Source organism: Odocoileus virginianus, chromosome 1, assembly GCF_023699985.2.
Source record: "Odocoileus virginianus isolate 20LAN1187 ecotype Illinois chromosome 1, Ovbor_1.2, whole genome shotgun sequence".
NCBI classification, from domain to species: domain Eukaryota; kingdom Metazoa; phylum Chordata; class Mammalia; order Artiodactyla; family Cervidae; genus Odocoileus; species Odocoileus virginianus.
In genome coordinates this window covers 2,580,562-2,598,977 of record NC_069674.1, presented here as the reverse complement: position 1 = coordinate 2,598,977, position 18,416 = coordinate 2,580,562, and the positions used below count along the sequence as shown (strand labels likewise).

The 18,416-nt window shown below is 58.2% G+C and overlaps 1 protein-coding gene across 1 annotated transcript; it reads left to right on the top strand.

Moving 5' to 3' along the window:
- The first annotated feature begins 2,167 nt into the window (after nt 1-2,167).
- EN2 (engrailed homeobox 2) lies at nt 2,168-7,368 on the top strand. The gene is made up of 2 exons (XM_020900317.2): nt 2,168-3,680; nt 6,613-7,368. The coding sequence occupies exons 1-2, from the start codon at nt 3,032-3,034 to the stop codon at nt 6,927-6,929; spliced, it is 966 nt and encodes a 321-aa protein (XP_020755976.1). The 5' UTR covers nt 2,168-3,031; the 3' UTR covers nt 6,930-7,368.
- The last annotated feature ends 11,048 nt before the right edge of the window (nt 7,369-18,416 follow it).

The window sequence follows — 18,416 nt, the reverse complement described above, 5'->3', positions numbered from 1 at the left end:
CAGAGGCAAAAGCGCCCAAGACATTATGAAGTATTTCTCAAGAGCCAGCCTGAGTGCTTTTCAGGGGACAGGTGGAGAAATTAACCTGGGGTGGCTTTGCAGGAACCAGCCAGCCCTGGGCCTGCCCCCTCCCCATTCTGTGATCAGGAGAACCCAAATAACTGGACATTCCCTGATGATTAAGGGTCCCCAGAGTTGCAGGAAAACTCCCCTGCAACCCTAAACATGTGTAAATAGAGTGTTGCCATAACTTCACCAGCGTCATTTTTCCAGGAGCAGACAGACTATGGGTTTCATTTTTTGAGACCCAGGGGAGGGCCGCTGGCAGGAGTGTGCCTAGCCAGGTAATTTGGTGAAGATCCCTCCACTGGAGGGGGAGGAAGGGAGAGGGATGTGAGTCACCCCAGTGGAAAGGGTTTCCCCATCCTGACAGAGTCTCACCACCTGCCTCCAGAGCCTGTCCACACCCAGCCACTACCTGCATTTAACAGCCAGGTGACCCAGCCCAGTACTTCCTTCTACCCATTTTATGCCTCTCCTCCGTGGGTTAAATTCCCCCAGATGTACCTTGTAACTGTTGTTTCTAGTTCAACCCAGGCCTCACCCTGGAGCCCGCAGTGGGTGGACCGATCTGGGGTGGAGAGACAATGGGACCTGCATGGGGACCAGAGGAAAAGCTAAGCAAGTCAAGCCTTCAAGCCTCAAGGTGGCCTGGTGGTCACATTGCCAGGAGGGCTGCTGGCCCAGACCTGCTCCATCCTCCCAGTCTGACAGCCTCCTGCTGGCTGCCCAGGCCCAGGGTTACCAAAACAGGCCTCTGTTGCTGGGCACCCTGAAGCCACGTGGGCTCTCCCTTTCTCCCCAGTCTTCCCATATCCTCTCCAACGTACTTTTATCTGCCAGTGATCCAGCACCCTGCGAGTTGCCCTTTTGGATGTTTTTCGGACTTCAAAAATTTCCATGAAATGCCTTTTAAATGATGGACAGGCGAGCCTCGGGTCACAACAGGTGTTTGGTGGGGTGTCTGCAGGTGGGGTCAAGGACAGAGGAGTGAACAGGAAGGAGCCACAAGTAAGAGGCGGGAGAAGAGAAAACAGAAATTCCAGTTGGACTTTCTGACAGCAGCTGCAAAGGAAGCTTAGGAAGGGATCTTGGAAGGAAGGAGGGGAGGGGAAAGGGGAAACAAATTGGGGCCCCCACCCCACCATTTGATTTCTAATTTCCCTTTCATATGGGCCCTCCAGAAAAACTAATTTAGAAGATTTTAAGACAAGAAAAAGAGGTGAATGTCCTGTAGCCCCTCGGACCTTCGGTGGGGTAAAAACTGGGGGGTGGGAAATGAGAGTGAGGACTTGGGAGGAGGCAGCCTCTGGGGAGTAGTTTGTTCCACGTGGTTTTGAGGGCTTGGTTGAACCATCCGCTTCCCTTCTCCTTCCAGAAAGAAGATTCGGTTATAATGCGCAGTGCTCCTTTATTCTTTCCCCAACACGGAGTTCCACATCGCGTTCCTGAGCTCTTCCGGGTCTGCATGCACGATTCAGGAGGATCCGTGACCAGGGTGGGATCCGACAGCAGGCACGCGGCTCCCTGCACTCGCGCGCGCAGACGCGCGCACACTTACAGTGAGTGTCTGCAGGAAGAGGGGCCTGCGCATCAGCTCTGCATTAAAGACGGGGAGCTTCCCGGGTTACCAAAGTCAAATGTAAGTGACAACCGCCCTTTCCAGCAAGGCGGACTTCCAGAAGTCTCTTTGTATCTCGGCAGCTCATTTAATGTTATTTATGCATTTTTGTGCAAGGAATTGTGGGATTTTTTTCCCCACGGTAAACAATATGGAAATGTTAAAAAAAAAAAAAGCACCCTTCCAGCGCTTGTCCCCGTCCGCGTGTGGGCGACCCGGCGGGACTGTCGCGGGCGTTTCTCAGATCGCGGAGAAGCCGCGGGGAAAACGCGAACGCGCGAGCGCGCGCAGAGAACGCGGCGGCGGTCTCGCGGGTCCAGGCTCCGCACCCGGAGCGCAGGGACGCGGCCCCTTTAAGCGGGGGCGGGGCGGCGGGCGGCCCCTGTCACCGAGCCGGTCACGTGGGCGCGCGGCGCCGCGACCATTGGCCCGAGGCACGTGTCCAGGAGACCGGCCCGCGACGTCACTCGAGGGGGCTCGGTTAAAAATAAGAACAAAAATCCAGAGTCCGAGTGTCTCGGGTTGCGCCGAGTGGCCTGGAAATTTCCTGGCCGCGCGGAGGCCGAGGCGCGAGGGCGCGCAGACGGCGAGGGAACGCGGGCGGCCCAGCCCGGTCCGGCCCGGCCCGCCGCTCACCCATGCGACTCGGGCCGCGGGGCTCGGCGGGGCTCGGCGGGGGCGCCCCGGCCCGCGGCGGGGCGGCGGCCGCGCGCAGGGGCCCGGAGGCCGGCCGAGCGCAGCGCGGGCCCGTGGGCCTCCATGTGCGTGCTGGCGGCAACGGGCGCGCTGACCGCTCGCGCCCCGCACCCTAGAGGGCCGGCCGGGGCGCGCGGGCGGGGGCGGCCGGGCGGCGGCGGCGGCGGCGGCGTTGGCCCGAGCGGGCCCCGGCGGGCGTGAGCGCGGACGAGCGCGCTGCCTGCATGCGCGGAGCTCCAGCCCCGGGCGGCCGGGCGGCGGCGGCGGCGCCGGAGCCGGAGGCAGCCGGACGTGGAGAGGCGCGCGGAGCCCCGAGGCGCCCCGGGTCCGCGTCGGACCCTTGTGACCGTCTAGCGCCTGGGTGCGCTGCGAAGACTCGGACCGGACTATTTTGAATCTCCCGGCGTCTGGGCGTGGGGCGACTCTTGGTATTTTCTAACTCAACTCGTGGATCTGAACGTAGCTTCGGCTCTGAGCGTGGCTGGCGACGTGTAGGACCCCAGCCCTGGCTGCAGCCGCCGCGCTCGCCCTCGGGAGAGTCGGCGGGGAAGGGACACCGGCCGGCCTCGGAAGTCTCCGCGTACGGAGCGGAGAAGCGGAAGGCTGACTGGAGGGTCTCCCTGGAGAACCGACTCGGGATTTGTTGCGAGCAGCATGGAGGAGAATGACCCCAAGCCTAGCGAAGCGGCGGCGGCGGAGGGGCAGCGGCCGCCGGAATCCAGCCCCAGCGGCGGCGCCGGCAGCCCTGGCGACGCGGACACTGGCCGCCGGCGGGCTCTGATGCTGCCTGCGGTCCTGCAGGCGCCGGGCAACCACCAGCACCCACACCGCATCACCAACTTTTTCATCGACAACATCCTGCGGCCCGAGTTCGGCCGGAGAAAGGACGCGGGGACGTGTTGTCCCGGCGCCGGAGGAGGCAGAGGCGCCGGGGCAGGCGGCGAAGGCGGCCTGGAGGGAGGCGGCGGCGCGGGCGGCGCGGAGCAGCTCCTGGTGTCGGGCCGGGAGCCCCGGCAGAACGCGCCCGGGGCGGGCGGGCCGCTGCCCGGCGGTGGCGGTAGCGACTCTCCGGGTGACGGCGAAGGCGGCTCCAAAGCGCTCTCACTGCACAGCGGTGCCAAGAAAGGAGGAGACCCCGGGGGTCCCCTGGACGGGGCGCTCAAAGCCCGCGGCTTGGGCGGCGGCGACCTGTCGGTGAGCTCAGACTCGGACAGTTCGCAGGCCAGCGCCAACCTTGGCGCGCAGCCCATGCTCTGGCCGGCTTGGGTCTACTGCACGCGCTACTCGGACCGACCTTCTTCAGGTGAGCCCTGGGGACCCGTGTCCCGGCCTGCCGTGGGAAGGCCCGCGGGGTTGCGGGGCAGCGCTGGGGCGGGAACTTACCGGGAGAAAGAAGACTCGAGCATCCCTCGCCCCCAACACAAAGACGCGCACACAGCGACACTGTGTGCGGCCGACGCTGACGCGGGCCGCGGCCAGGCGGAGAGGGGCAGGGTTGATTCACTCGGGGCTACAGACTTCCTAGAACGGCGAAAAGTACCAGGACCTCCGTTCTCTCTTGCCTTTGGGGGCCTCTCCTAGTCCCTAGCCCATCCCTGCCCTGGCCGGAGTTTATTTGGTGGGAATGGGGGTGGCTGGAAAACAGGCCCGGAAGAGCACACCCTCGCTTGTTCTTCCCATTCGGTCCAGACCCGGACCCACGCCCAGCCCGCCCTGAGACTTAGTCTCATCCTGCCGCCCCAGTTTCCCAGATGTGTCCCGGGAAGAATGCGAGGCTCGCTGCTCGTCCTCAGCTGGGGTCGACCAGGGGCCGGTGGAGGGATCCGCAGAGGGAAGGAAGGGAGACAGAGGAGCCCTTCGCCCTGTGCCTCGTTTTATTTGCCAAGAGGTGCGCACACAGCTTGGAAGAGGAAGGCCTGCTGTCCTCGGATAGAATGGATCTTTATCGAGCTTTCCTGCGTAGGAAAGGAGCAGATTTCAGAGGAAGTGCGCGGGGGAGCCGGCGAGAGTGTGCAGAGCTTCTGGGCGTCTTTTTCGTAGACCCGGGATTTTTAAAAGCTGAGTCCACTTCCCCATAGAAGTATGAGCCGCAGTAAATGCGGGTCTGCGGCTGCGAACCGCCATTAGGCGCATACTCCGTTTGTCCCCGAGCCGGCTGCGCATACCGGACCCCCCTGTTCCCCGAACCCTCAACTGTTTTGCGGGGGTCGTTTAAACAGTTCACAGCGCAACTAAGTCACCCCCGGGTCTCCTGCCCGCAGAAACGGTCTGTGTGTATCTCTGATGAAACCCCAATTTCTCCAGCTAGATCTGAAATTTGCTCCATTGTTCTCGCCTCTCTCCTTTGTTAATATTTAATTAACATATAGGCTCACAATGCGGCCGGCGAGGAGCCTCGGCCCGGCTTTGTGCGGCGCGGGAGTCGCGGCCGCGCCAGGCCCCAGAGGCCGGAGGAAGCCCGGCAGCCGGGCCTGGCTCAGTGGTTGGTCTTCCTGGACTTAAGAAAAAAAAAGCCCCGTTAGATAAGATATGTGTTTCCGGGCGTTTACGAAAGCAGCGACGCAGAGTTTTGTTTTGTTTTGTTTTGTTTTTGCGGAGGTTTGGTCTTTCCAAGACTCCTTAAGAGTTTGCGTTTTGAACGAAAATCAAGAAGGAAAAGGAACTGAAATCTCTGATTTTAGGGAGATTTCCTTTCTATAAAGTGGCCCGGGCCTTTTGTGGGCTGATGGGCGTGTGCGAGCGCCCCGGGATCCGAGGAGTTTGCGGATGGGGACCGCGGGCGGGCTGTGCCGCACGAGGCCGCGGTGGGGGCCTCCGCCGGGCCTGTAGAAGCCTCGCAGGGCCGGCCCCTGCCCGCCTCGCGCGGCGCCCCCTGGACGCGGGCAGCCGCCCCGAATCCGCACCCTCTGGGGAAAAGCTAGGCTGGGCAGCCGGGGACCTGGGCTTGTGAGCGAGTGTGCGCGCGGTGGGGGCAGGGGGCGCGGTGCGCCTGGGTCGGGGTGCGCCTGGGTGTGCTTCCAATCTTGAAGGCCCCAGGCTTGAGCCGAACAGTCTGGTGCCCCCTCTCCACCGGGCCCGGCCCTCCTTTTCCCATCGTGGCTCCCGGAGACAGCGCAAGGCTCGGTGGGCGGAGGAGGGGGTTCCCGGGGCCTCCTGGGTCTGCGGACCACCCCAGATCCCTAGCTAGGGAAGGCCCGGGTGATGGTCCACCCTCCTGGTCCGATTGCCCCCCCAGAGCCTCACCCCGCAGAGTGCCGTAGGGGTGGGCGCCTGGGTGCTCCGGCTGCCGGAGGTCTAGCCTTCTCCAGCCTCTCAGCCAGGGCTCCTCCGAAGAAGCGGGAGCCAGCCCCCAGCACGACTTAACACACTTCACAGATTCAGACCCCCAGACCCGAAGCCACCACCCCCTCCCGCAAAGGCCTCTTCCCTCTCTGACCCCCTCGCCCCATCTGACCTTCGGAAACCCAGGAAAAGACACGACTTGGTCGCCTTTCTCAGGCCCTTTCTGTTGCCGAGGTCCTAGGACTCCCAGCGCCACTGCCCCGCACCAACCTGGGCGGCCCACCAGGAAGAGTGTGGGGGTGAGAAGTGTGAGCCTTCTGCCCGAGGTCAGCGGGGTCCCCAGTGGCCGCCTCAGCTCTGGGGCTGGCAGTGTGTCCCCTCTCCTGGACGGGGGACTGGGGGAGACCTGGTGGGGTGAAGGGTGGGAAGCTCGTGCTCCTTCTGGCCCTTAAAGGGAAGGATGAACGTGGGCCCACAGGGCCGGCTGGGGGAGGCAGACCCTTCCCGTTCTCAGCACCCACCTGACGCTGGCTCCCACGGCCCCCCGGGTCTGTGGGGAGTCCCCCCTGCACCCCGGGGCTCCCCCTGCTACTCTGACTGGCCCAACCCCCTCCAGTCTGTCTCCCTCAACTCTCTCCCCGCAGCCACCCCACCCTGTCGCCATTCGTGGACAGAACCTCAGGAAGGATTCGAAAAGTCCTGGCCACAGAGTTTTGGGGTTTTTGCTATCCTGGCCTTTCCGCTAAGCCTGCCCTCTGCCCCCAAGCCCACCGCTCCTGCAGGCTTCCCGGCCCCCCTCCCCGCCCCCTCCATGAGCACGCCAGCCCTGCTTTCCTCCGGGTCGCCAACAGCTGCGACAGCCTCCTGTGCGGGGTGGTGGACCCCCCCCCCCCAGCGAGCAAGCCGGCCGGAGCCCTCCTAACCCGCGCTGTCTGTCCCCCGCGCCTCCCTAGGTCCCAGGTCTCGCAAACCAAAGAAGAAGAACCCCAACAAAGAGGACAAGCGGCCCCGCACGGCCTTCACGGCAGAGCAGCTGCAGCGGCTCAAGGCCGAGTTCCAGACCAACAGGTACCTGACGGAGCAGCGGCGCCAGAGCCTGGCGCAGGAGCTCAGCCTCAACGAGTCGCAGATCAAGATCTGGTTCCAGAACAAGCGCGCCAAGATCAAGAAGGCGACGGGCAGCAAGAACACGCTGGCCGTGCACCTCATGGCGCAGGGCCTGTACAACCACTCCACCACCGCCAAGGAGGGCAAGTCGGACAGCGAGTAGGGCGGGCGGGTACCGCGTCCCGGCCCGCCCTGGCAAAATGATGCAATAATTTAAAATCAGAAATCAAGGGCCAGTGTATAAAGATTATACCAGCATTAATAGTGAAGATATCGTGTATTAGCTATGGTTCTGCAATATTCTATGTATATATAATTTACAGGAGGTGTAAAATCCAAAATATCTGACTATAAAATATTTTTTGAGTTTTTTTATGTTTATGAGATTATGCTAATTTTATGTTGGGTTTTTGGTTTTTGCAAAGGGGGCTACTTAGGGTTTCATCTTTTTAATCCCCTAAGTTCCATTATGGGACATCGGACACTTTTTTTTTAATTTCAAAAGATGAAAAAATTAAAACAACTTGCTGAAGTCCAAAGATTTTTATTGCTGCATTTCACACGACTGTGAACCGAATAAATAGCTCCTACTTGGTCTATGAGTTCTGCCACTTTGTTTGTGTGGGCTTGGTGAGGCTGGCAGGAGGGTCCGCGTGCCCAAGCCCGCCACCACCATCGCAGAGAAAGGGTCCCGGAGGCGAGGCCGCGGCTGGGCCTCCGGTGGGTGCCCTGTTCCCCAGGGCTGCCTGGGCAGGGCCCACGCCAGCCCTCCTCCTCCCCTCTGCCTGCCTTCCCTCCCTGTCTCCTCCTCGCCGCCGAGGCCTGGCTCGCGCCTCCCTGCATCCTTCTGTCTGCATCTGCGTCGTTGTCCCCTGTCCAGCCGCCCGCCTCCAGTGCCGGAGTGTCCCACCTCCACCTCCAGCACCCGCTCCGGGGCTCAGGGCGCCAGTGGCTGGAGGCCCACAGGCTTTGGGACCACCCTGTCCCCCCAGACCTGGGCCCAGAAGCTCCCCTGCGGCTCCATCAGCTGCCCAGGCAATATCTGCGGGGGCGGGGGGGGGGTGCCCAGAAACGCAGCCAAGGTCTGCTGGGTGTGCCTCCGGAGCTGTGGAGGCCTGAAGGAGCTGGCGTTTCCCCTTTCCTTTTTCTTTTTCTTCACTTTCTTTTCTTTTTTTTCCTTTTTTTTTTTAAGTGGCCGCTTCTGCTATAGAGAGCATTCTTTCATGGTAAATATGTGTGTGCATGTGTACATATATCTGTGTGTGTGTTCATGTCACACACAGAAGCTGACGTGTAAGAGTCCACAGTTCTAGAACATGTGGCCACCTTGACTTTTAAAGGAACTCAGAATTCTCCAGGATCTAGAGGAAAGAAGAAAATGTGTAAATAATCATTTCTTATCACTTTTTGTCTTTTCTTGTTTTTTTTTAAATATACATTTTATTTTTTGAAGTGTGGTACAGTGTAAATGAAATATATTCAATATATCCCCACCAAGTACATATATATAAACAAACACATTATCTATATCTGTAGCTCCACACTGTCTTCTGTTTATTGTATGGAAAAAGAATTGTGTCCAAATGTCCGTCTGTGCTGGGACAGTCTGGGGGGTGCCCCGGGCCCTGCCCCGAGGACTGAGGGTGAACTTCTCTCTTTGCCTTAAACCTCTTTATTTCACTGCGATAATAGCTTCCCTTTGTACATACTAGTGTAAACCCTTTTTTTTTTTTTTAAGGAAAAGAAACTTATAAAAGCAAAAGCTGTAATTTAAAATTCTGTGAATAACCATCTGCTGCTTAGGAAACTCAATGAAATGATATGCCTTTTTAGCAGGAAGCAAAGTTTTGGGGTTTTTATTTTTTTATTTTTATTTTTTAGTTTATTACACATGTGCATTTTACAGTTCCAGTAGCAAATATTTATAATCTTATAAGAAATGAATGTTTCTATTTACTACTGTGGTTATCAAAATTGTGAACATTCCCCCTGCATTTTTGTGTGTTGAAATTCTTGAAAGTTACATTAAATAAAAAAACCCACTTTATTGTAAAATATCAGTTGTCCAAGATGGAATGAGTAGGTTTGTTTTTTTTTTAAGTGTGTTTCTGAGCCCAGCTGACCTGCCGAGGACGACCTCAGTGCTCAGGTGCTCAGGTCTTTCCCTCCACGGCAGGTGTGCACATGCCTGCCTTTGTAGCCAGAGGCATAATTTTTTTTTAATAATGAAGACACTTTGGACGTCTCTGTATGAGTACAGAACAACCAAAGGAATTTAAGTATGCATTTATTTACCAGAAGGAAGTGTTCCAAAGTCTGGTGCTTTTTCTTTGAATAAATATTTAAACTCCTGCAGAAAGCAACAGGTCTCTGTCCCTGGCTGCTCCCTGAGCCGACAGAGGCGCTCAGCCCCTGGAGAGAGGAGCTCTCACTTGACCTGAGACAAAGAGGCTCTTCTTTATGTTGCATTGTTGTCTTTTCCCCAGAGCAGAGGACACGGACTGATGCATCCCAAGGCGGATGCGAGAAAAAGACCGGAAGTGGATGGGAGTTTTGACCTTGGGACCTGCAACTCACCTGGCCTCAGAGGACAGCTGACGTGGCCCTGTGAACCCAACTGCTCTATTTCCAAACTCTCTTGGCTACAGTTTTCTTCTCCCAGTAAAAGAAGCTCAAGAGACTAGAGAGGAGCCTCTGTTCCCAAGGCGACCTTTTAGGCATTTCCATTCCACACCGGCTTCCCAAGGGGAAGGACGCTGGGCCTCTGGCTAGGAGCTGAGCTGCTTCCCGGTTTTGCAAAGACACGTTCTGGGGTCTCGCTGCAGAGGCTCCGGAGCCTGGTCCCAGGAGCACTAATGGGGCGGGATCATATCCTCCTTAGCCACCACCCTGCCACTCTGCCAATCTGCGGGTTCCTAAAGACAAAACTGCACTAGCCCAGCTTCTATTACCTGATTGGCCTCTCCTTCCTTTTAATAAAAAGATCACATAGCAACATTCAGCCATCATTTTTAGTTTTTGTATTTCATCCCACTGGCAAATCATAGCGCTGTTAAGGGGCAATGTATGGTTTTTCAAGGTAATGAGCTCCCCATCCGCAGAGGTGTGCAAGCAGACACTAGGCCTACAGTGGCATAAGGTTTTTCTTTTGCTTCCCCCCGGCCTCCAGTAGGAGATTGGACTAAATGAACTCTCAGACCTCCCAAATGCTGAGATTCTGGTTTTGCTCCTACGTTTATTACATGTTTTTAAATTCTCTCATAACTCATGGAGAGCCACTTCGGCACACACCAGCCACTTTCACTAGGAGCTGGGCTTCCCGGGTGGCACAGTGGTAAAGAATCTGCCTGCCAATGCAGGACACACAAGAGATACGGATTCCATCCCTGGTTGGAGAAGATCCCGTGGAGAATGAAATGGCAACGCACTCCAGTATTCTTGCCTGGAGAATCCCATGGACAGAGGAGCCTGGCGGCTACAGTCCATGGGGTCACAAAGAGTTGGACGCGATGGAGCGACTGAGCACAGATAGTGGAGACCAGAGTCAGGCTGCAGGGCAGGCGATGCCCCTTCGTGAAGTCCGGCCGCCACTGAGCTCCACCTGGGCCCCCACAGCTCTGCCCAGCTTGGATCTGGACCCAGCCTGCAGTACCGGTGACACCCCACCTGGGCCCCACCAGACTGTCACCCCGCAGCAGGTGGGGTTTCCTAAATGTGCTCAGAGGAAAGCTCCTTTAGGAAGGGCGTCCTTGCGGCTTGCAGCTGCATGGCCCCACCCTTAGGCTCGGCAGTTTCCCCAGGCCTGCGTGGCTGCGCAGAGACTGGGCTGAGGCCTGGGAGCTAAGCGCGGACGGTCGCAGCCCCCCAGGCCAGTGGAACACGCTTCCCCAAAGATGCAGGATCAGAGACCCAGCAGGATTCCTTGGTGCTTAGCTCCTCCTCCAGCTGCCCAATGGGGTCGAATAAGTGAGCCCCCACCCTCAGGCTGGAGTCAGAATCCGAGGGTCAACACCGGCAGGCGAAGGTCGCAGGAAGTGGACCACCAAGGGCTTTCTTTAGGGGGCAAAAGCGGGGCGCCACCAGTCTGATCTCTGAGAAGGTTCCATCGTTCCTGTTTTCCCTTGGGTGAAAAGGGCAAATCGCTGGGGCTTCTGAACCGCTTGGCACAGGTGTGCCCGGGGGTGTGGTGGGCACAGCAAACATCACACACTATGTATGCAAATACGCCTGCCGCCGCGCGGGGCCAGCTGCGAGGCCGTGTTTGCTCGCTCTGTCTCGGCTGAAAGTCATTCTGTCTCCTGCTGGTTTAATATCCGACCTCTGCCCGCCCGGGGAAGCTCCCCAAGAGCCCCCAGGAAGGTCCCGGCTCTGCCGAAACCTGCCGCTTGCCAGGCCGAGCCGCCGTGCCCTGGGAGACTAATGGCGACTGGCGCCCAAGGCCTCCGGGGAGGCCGACCCTCCAACCGGCACTCCACGCCGCCTCCAGGCACGCACTGCAGCCCCGCGCCGGGCCTCGGGGGTGGAGACCCCATTTCTGCGCTCGCTTCTCTCTCCTATCAGGGCCGAGGGCGAGGCCTCTGGCTTCAAGAGCAGCGGGCGGGGTGGGCTGGGTGGTGGGCGAGGGCGGCTGCAGGCAGGCCTGGCTCTGCGCTGAGTCCCGCGACCCCATGGGCCGCCCTCTGCGGGGGAAACACGCGCGCGGTGCCTGCGCCCTGAGCTCCAGGGGCGCACGACGTGAGCTGGGCTGCGCAAGCCCGAGCAGACCATTCATATTTTCATTATTAATCTCATGTAGTTCATTCTGTTTATGCTCCCCGCCCACAGCAAATAAAAAGCCATTCTTGAAATCGCCTGAAACGTAATAATAGTCATTAAAGTGACTCCTCATTATGAGATTTAATCGAGTGGTCCGCCATATCCCCTTCCTGGCTGGTGAGGCTGAGGAGGACCGCGTTATTATTGTTGCTGTTGTTGTTCGCCTCCTGCTTAGCCATCGGGGTGACTGACCACCTCGTCGTCTTAGGTCAGCACAGGGGCGGTGGGGAGCCCCAAGAGTCTAGGGAACAGGTGTGGCCCAGCTTGATACCCTGCCGACCCAGGCCCCAGCCCTTGGCAGGCCCCGGCAACGCCTCTGGGGGGAGGGAGGGAGTCCCCAGACCCTCTACCCGCTCCGCATCCCCGGGGGGAACGCTAGGACCAGAGCCCCGGACTCGCCCCATCGGCGGTCCCTCCCCACCCCTCCTTCCAGGGCCGAGCCCAGAGCTTTGCCCAGAACAAAGAGTGGTGGAGACCGGCCTGCTCAGCCGCCTTTTCGCCCCCTCGGGCTGGAAGGCGTCCCAGAGAGCCCCCCAGCCCCAGCCCAGTCTCCCCGGAGACACCTGGGGAGGGAAAAAGAGCACGGGGCCTCAGTGGACTGCGTCCGCGGAGGGGGCCCGAGTGGGGAGCGCGGCCGGGAGGGCCCCGCCCCCGGCCGGGGTCCTCCGTGGGGCCGGGCCGAGGGCGGGTGGGGGTCACTGCCGGAGCGGACCGTCTGGAAGGCTGGGCCGGGCGGGCGCGCGGCCCCATCTGTCGCGCTGAGAAACTTGGCCGCGCGGTGCGAGCGCGCGGCCCGAGCCTTTCTGCCGGCGCGTTCGGGTTCGCTCCTCCCGCCAAGTCCTTTGTCTGCGAAGGGACAGTCAGGCTCTGCGCCCGGGCTCTGCCCTCCGCCTCCCCGGCCCTACCCCCTCCGCTAACTGCCCTTTCTCTCCCCTCCCCGCTTTTCTCTCCTCTCTGGATGGGTAATCACAGGCTCCAGCTGCCAGGCGCCGAGAGGAGTTGCTGCCCGGTTCGGGGGTCTGCCGCCCCTCCCGGCCCCCTCCAACTTCACCAGGACTCCGGCCCCCGGCTCTCCGGCCTCCTGGAGCCGCCGTGGTGGGTCTGTCCGAGTTTCCCCTTTAGGCCACAACTTTCTCCCGAGGATTTGGACTCTCACTCCCCACCCCCCCACCCCCCAAAAATGTGAATCCGGAAAGCTGGCGTTTCTTTGGATTCAGGCAGTGGGGGGACAGGCAGGGTCAGCAGCCTTTTGCAGAATGTACTCCTGTGGAGGCCGGTTCCACGCCTCTGCTGCTGGGAGAAAGGTGCCCGGATAAGTAACTCAGAGGCTGTCAGTTTTCAGCCTCAGATTGTGCTCCTGCCCCCAGTGACAAAACACGTGGGTTAAACCGGGCAGATTTCAGTCTCTAGAAGGAACGCCTGGCATGCTGACTTCCAAACACCTGTTTGTTAGGGCTTCCCTAGTGGCTCCGTGGTGTCACAATAGATGCAGGTTCGATCCCTGGGTCGGGAAGATCTCCTGGAAAAGGAAATGGCTGCCCACTCCAGTATTCTTGCCTGGAGAATCCCAGGGACAGAGGGGCCTGCAGGGCTGCAATCCACGGGGTGGCAAAGAGTCGGACACGACTTAGCGACTGAACGACAGCAAATTTGTTTGGCGCGAGACTGAAACCCGCTAAGAAAGCATTCGGCTGAGCTCCCCGCCATGTGCAGGCTCAGCATGTGGACTTCCATATTTTTTTCATGCGAATACTTATACAACAGCATTTCTTCTCACTGAAAGAAACTTGGGGCAAGGATGGGGCTGAGTTTTGTGAACAGGCAGTCCTGTGCCCTGAAGCCCAATCATTCATGTCTCAGGCAGAAAGAACTGCTACCTAACAGGCTCCCTGCAAGGGGGTGTTTATGAGGAAAAGAATAGAAAGCGTGTGGCACGGAACAGCACTTGCTCGGTGGGCAGTCCCACTCCCCTTCTTCAGGGGAAACTCGTACTCAGCTCCCTGGGCCCGGCCAGCCCAAGGCCTGGTTTTGGTAAAGCCACGGGCATAGTGTCCACTTCTGCCATCCCAGGCGGCATCTATATAGTGGATGAGGGGAAGGGGGAAATGATGAAATATTTATGTGACTGTGAAAAGTGGAGCAGTGACGGGAGCACTCCTACTAGAGGGCCGCAGGACTCCCGTTAGCACTCTTTAGAGTCAGGAGTCCCTTCTCCTTCCAAACACAGCTAGGTGGGCACTTTGTGATCACAGGGCTCAAGCACATAGGCACTTCCATTCGTATCAGGCTCTTGTCCCCAGGCTTTCCCCCCAAAATGAGCAAGATATCGTGCCTTGGGTTCCTATGGAGGCTCAGCAACTTCACACACCACTCCCCTCTCCATTCCAGTCACCTCTCCATTCCAGTCACTGAGCAGTGAGCCTCAGTCACCAGGAGACATGGGTGGACTCAGCGCCTAGGAGGTGGGCGCCCAATGGGACAGCGTGGGGGCTGGGAAGAGGCTTGGGAGTCCCCCCCACCCCACCCCACCCTCGAATCACAGCCCCCCAGCCACCGTTCTTCCTCCAAGAGCCAACTGCCTGCTCCTGGCGCGATGAGCTATTTTGTCTAAATAGTGAAGGGTCTAAGTACCCCCTTTGAAATTAATTGCTGTTCCTATAGCTAAAAGCATAACAGGCTTTGATTACATGCTAACCAGAATGAAACATAATCCTGAGCTAATTATGTGGAGATAATTTTATAATTATATCATTCAGTTGAAGAAGTGATATGTTGTTAACCTCCCATTTCAACAAGACTGATGATTTAAAATAAAGATGGTCCTAAATTTAGACCTTTAAAAAAAAAGTATCAGGGTTGCATCTTGGTTTCCTGCACATGGAGAAAGTGAGTTTCAACTCAGTCTATCTACCGTTGGTACCTGCATACACCCCAACCCAGAAGGAGTGAGGGGCCGTGGGAGACCTCGGACAAAGGGGGCAGTCCGGGGAGAAGAGGTGGCCCAGGGCCAATCTGCTCTCAAAGGCTCAGGAAGCCCATCTGCATTTCTATTCTGTCCGGCTGGCTTGGGGAAGTAACACCCAAAGACTGGCGACCCGCAGAGCGCAAGATCTCCGAGACACTCCAGCGGGGGTGTGAGCAGAGCCTGGCGGCCTGGAGTGAAGGTCAAAAGCCAGCCACGCCTGCAGGGGGTTCACTTCCTCTCCCAGACACGAGTGCCCGCGGAGGGGTGCCCCCAGGACCAAGGCCTGGCCAGGTTCCCCTCCCCCGGCCCTCCCCTGGTGGCCCTGGGGTGGAGGTATTAGAAGGCTCCCCCCCCTTGGGACGTCAGGGACTGTTCTGCAGTCAGGCTGGCCTTCCCAGCAGTTCCGGGGAATTCGCCAAGGACTTGAGGGCCAGAACTCGGCATGGGGATGCAGAGTTCAACTCTGATTCCTTTGAGGTGGTCAGAGGTCAGCCAGACACGGCGCTTTTAGGCACTGAGAGTGCCCTCAATTTTTTCTTTTTTTTGGCGGTTGCACAGGGCCTCAAAGTGGGCGATTCCTGGGTGACATATCAGCTCGCTCCCCGAGAGGAAGGTGGCTTTTATGCAGCAAAGGGAGCACCCCGGTGGATTTCGAGCCCCAGGGGAGCAGAACCAGCTCCCGGGGAGTGAATGTAACACAGACCCACAGAGTCACAGGCCAGTAACCCCAGACGCCACGCACGGGTATAACAATGGCTTTTGCCCGGAGCCCCACGAGGGCGCCCGGCCCAGCTCAGAGCTGGCTGGGTGGATGTACGTTTCCACACAGGTGAGGGCGTCTGGGGCAAACCCAGGGCTGGGGCCGGGCAGCTGCCTCTGCACCACGAGGTGTGGCTCCCTCCCTACCCCCTACAGGGGTATTTCATTCGCACCTCTTTTTTTTTTTAAATGCTTCCTAGTCAAACTTGAATATGCAATGAGGCGCTGGAGCTTTGTGGCGGAAATATAATTAAACTGGTGGAAGATGTAAAAGATGAAGACTGAGGATGACATCAGGCCGATTTCACACTTGGCAGTCGGATAGCTGGGCCCAAGCCGCGCTCTCGCCACGCAAGGCAGATCAAAGTGCCCTGCCACCGCTCCAAAGGGGAAAGGGGACTTAAGTATGCTAATCCCCAGGACAAATATATTTTAATCTTGTTAGAATACAAGTTAATGCCGCAGCTCAGTGGCTGAACTTGGTCAGACTGTAGAGATCCATTTTTATTTTAGCTATGAATGAGGTAGACCTCCTGGTTTATTCATAGGTAGTAAAAAGTACATTTACAAAACGAACCCCTCTTCGGGGCCGACTCCGTGGTCACCCCCACCTTGAGCTTTCTTTGCTGGGAGGGCGGGGAAATTCTGGAGGCTCCGGATGGAGGTGGGATGATCCCTGATAACCATTCAGCTCTCCCTGTCCCTCCCTGCATCTGCACCAGAGCCTCCTGCCCAGGAAAGGAACTCAGCTCATTTGGCGGAGAAGAAACAGGGCGACTCTGGAATTAATTAAAAGATTCTCCAAAGCAATGTGTTTCCCTTTAGGCTTGGGGTCTGACAACCAAACCAATTCCTTTCCATCAGCTATCTCCCTTTAATTTTTACAACGTCAATTTTCATTACTATTAATTATTTGCCGAGCTCCGACTGTACATTCGGTACTGCCCTGGTTAGCAGCAAGGAAGCAGGTTCCTGGCTGCCTGAGTCTCAGCCTCTGCTCGACGTCTGAGCTGTGCAGGCGTGCGTATGTAAGATGTTCCGTGGGGTGAGAAGGAGGGGTGTCAGCCTGTAGGGCTGCCTCAAATAAAACCGTCCTGGCAAAACTTGGAGATGATCGCAGGCGTATCTGTGCCTCTGACTGCGTGTGTGAAACAGACAGAGCTTGAGCGCTCGCCGGTGAGGTCGCAGAAGGTTAAACTCCCCCAAGGAACCTGGCTGCCAGGTATTGCCCGTGGCAGCCATCTGCAAGGCTCTTTCTGCTCCAGAGTGTGTTAGAATCTCCTCTGCCTCGGGCATCAAACCTGATTCTCACTGAAGCTCGCCTTGCAGCCCTGCATTGGAAAGACCCTCCCTGGCCCTCCGGACCCCAGCGGAGGTGGCTGGCCGCCGACTGGGGGAGGGGCAGCCTCTACCCTGCAAACTGCCCCCTGGTTTCCAGGACTAAGGAATGTCACTTTCTGCCGCGATTCTCTCAAGGCCCCTTAGAGTTAGGAGGCGAGAGGCCCACACTGCAGCTACTATAAGCCCACAGCTGGTATGGGTGGAAGCAGCACCGTGACCAGCAGCCAGGGGCTCCCCGTCTCTCTCAGCAACTTGTGAGCGTGTCCTTCGGCCGGAGGCTTCCTTAGGAGACATCCCAGCTCTTCCTTCGGGTTTCCTATGCCAGCAGTCAGGCTACCTAACCTTTTGGTCCATTGTGTTTCTGTCTTAAATCATGACTGCACATAGTGCTTGCTGGAAAGACAGTATTAGTTGCTCGGTCATGTCCAACTCTTGCAATCTCATGGACTGTAACCTGCCAGGCTCCTCTGTCCATGGGATTCTCAAGGCAAGAATACTGGAGTGGGTTGCCGGGCCCTCCTCCAGGGGATCTTCCTGACCCAGGGATTCAACCCGGGTCTCCCGCATTGCAGGCGGGTTCTTTACCGTCTGAGCCACCAGGGAACCCCTTGTGCTTGCTGAGGTCCCTCTCAGGGCCTGGCTTCCTGCGGCTGCCCCAACCAAGCATTGCAAACTGGGGGTGTTTGTCTCGGTCCTGGAGGATGGAAGTCAGGAGTCGGTGCCAGGGGCCAGCAGGGCTGCTCCCTCCTGCGGCTCCAGGACGGTCTGTCCCTCACCTCTGCTGGCCTCGGTACATCAGCCCCTGGTGTCCTTGGCTTGTGGACACACACGGTCTTTTCCCCACGTGCCGGTCTGCGTCCAGATCCCCCTTTCACAAAGACACCAGTGACATAAGATTGAGGGCCCACCCGAATTCAGCATGACCTCAACTTCACGTCCATCTGCAAAGATGCTATTTTCAAATAAGGTCCTGTTCACAGGTTCATGAATGGACGTGACTCTGGGGGGACACTCTTCAGCCCAGTCCAGCCAGTATTCCACAAGTAACCTGGATTCTCTTAAACCATCTCCCAGTAAAGCCCCTGCAACGGACTCCATTTTTCCCACCATGGAAGGGTCAGGAGACTGAGCCATGGAGCTCTCCCTGGCGGTGAACACGAGGTGGGTCTGGGTGAGCCCTCGTCCTCCAGTCACTGGTCCTCAGCTTCCTCTGCTGGTCTGTGGCATCCGTGACATAGCCCCCCGACTTCAGCATCCGTCTGACCCAGCGAGACGCTGTCCGTCCCATAGAACAATCCATGCAGAGGCGCTTTGTCTCCCGTGGGCGCCACACATGCTGCTGTTGTCACCTGGTCATGTCTGACTCTCTGCGACCCCGTAGACCGTGGGCTCCTCTGTCCATGGGATTCTCCAGGCAAGAATACTGGAGTGAGTTTCCACCCCCTTCTCCAGGGTGTAGCACGCAGTTATCCTGTTGAGAGTGTTCCTTTCCCCTCTCGGCCTCGGTCTCCTCCTCTGAGACCTGGAGGGAAGGAAGCAGAGAAGCCACCTGCGGGCTCTTGGGATGTCCCCCCGAGCCGCCCCGGGAGGCCTTGAGAATGGTACCTGGAGCGAGGGGGTGACATGCAGGGCCCTGATGGAGACATCGAGGGTGTCCTGCAAGGGGCCCTGCGGTATTGGATCCCACTGAGCACCCCGCAGGTGCTGAGTCTCGCTGGGTGCCCAGGACCCCTGTTAACACGGAGCTGATATCACGGCTGATGTTTCTAC

What these genes read in the sequence shown, in the direction of transcription:
- EN2 (XM_020900317.2), top strand. Translation starts at nt 3,032, where the DNA reads ATGGAGGAGAATGACCCCAAGCCTAGCGAAGCGGCGGCGGCGGAGGGG. An exon ending in CTCGGACCGACCTTCTTCAG is followed by an intron (nt 3,681 to 6,612) that starts GTGAGCCCTGGG and finishes GCGCCTCCCTAG; the next exon opens with GTCCCAGGTCTCGCAAACCA.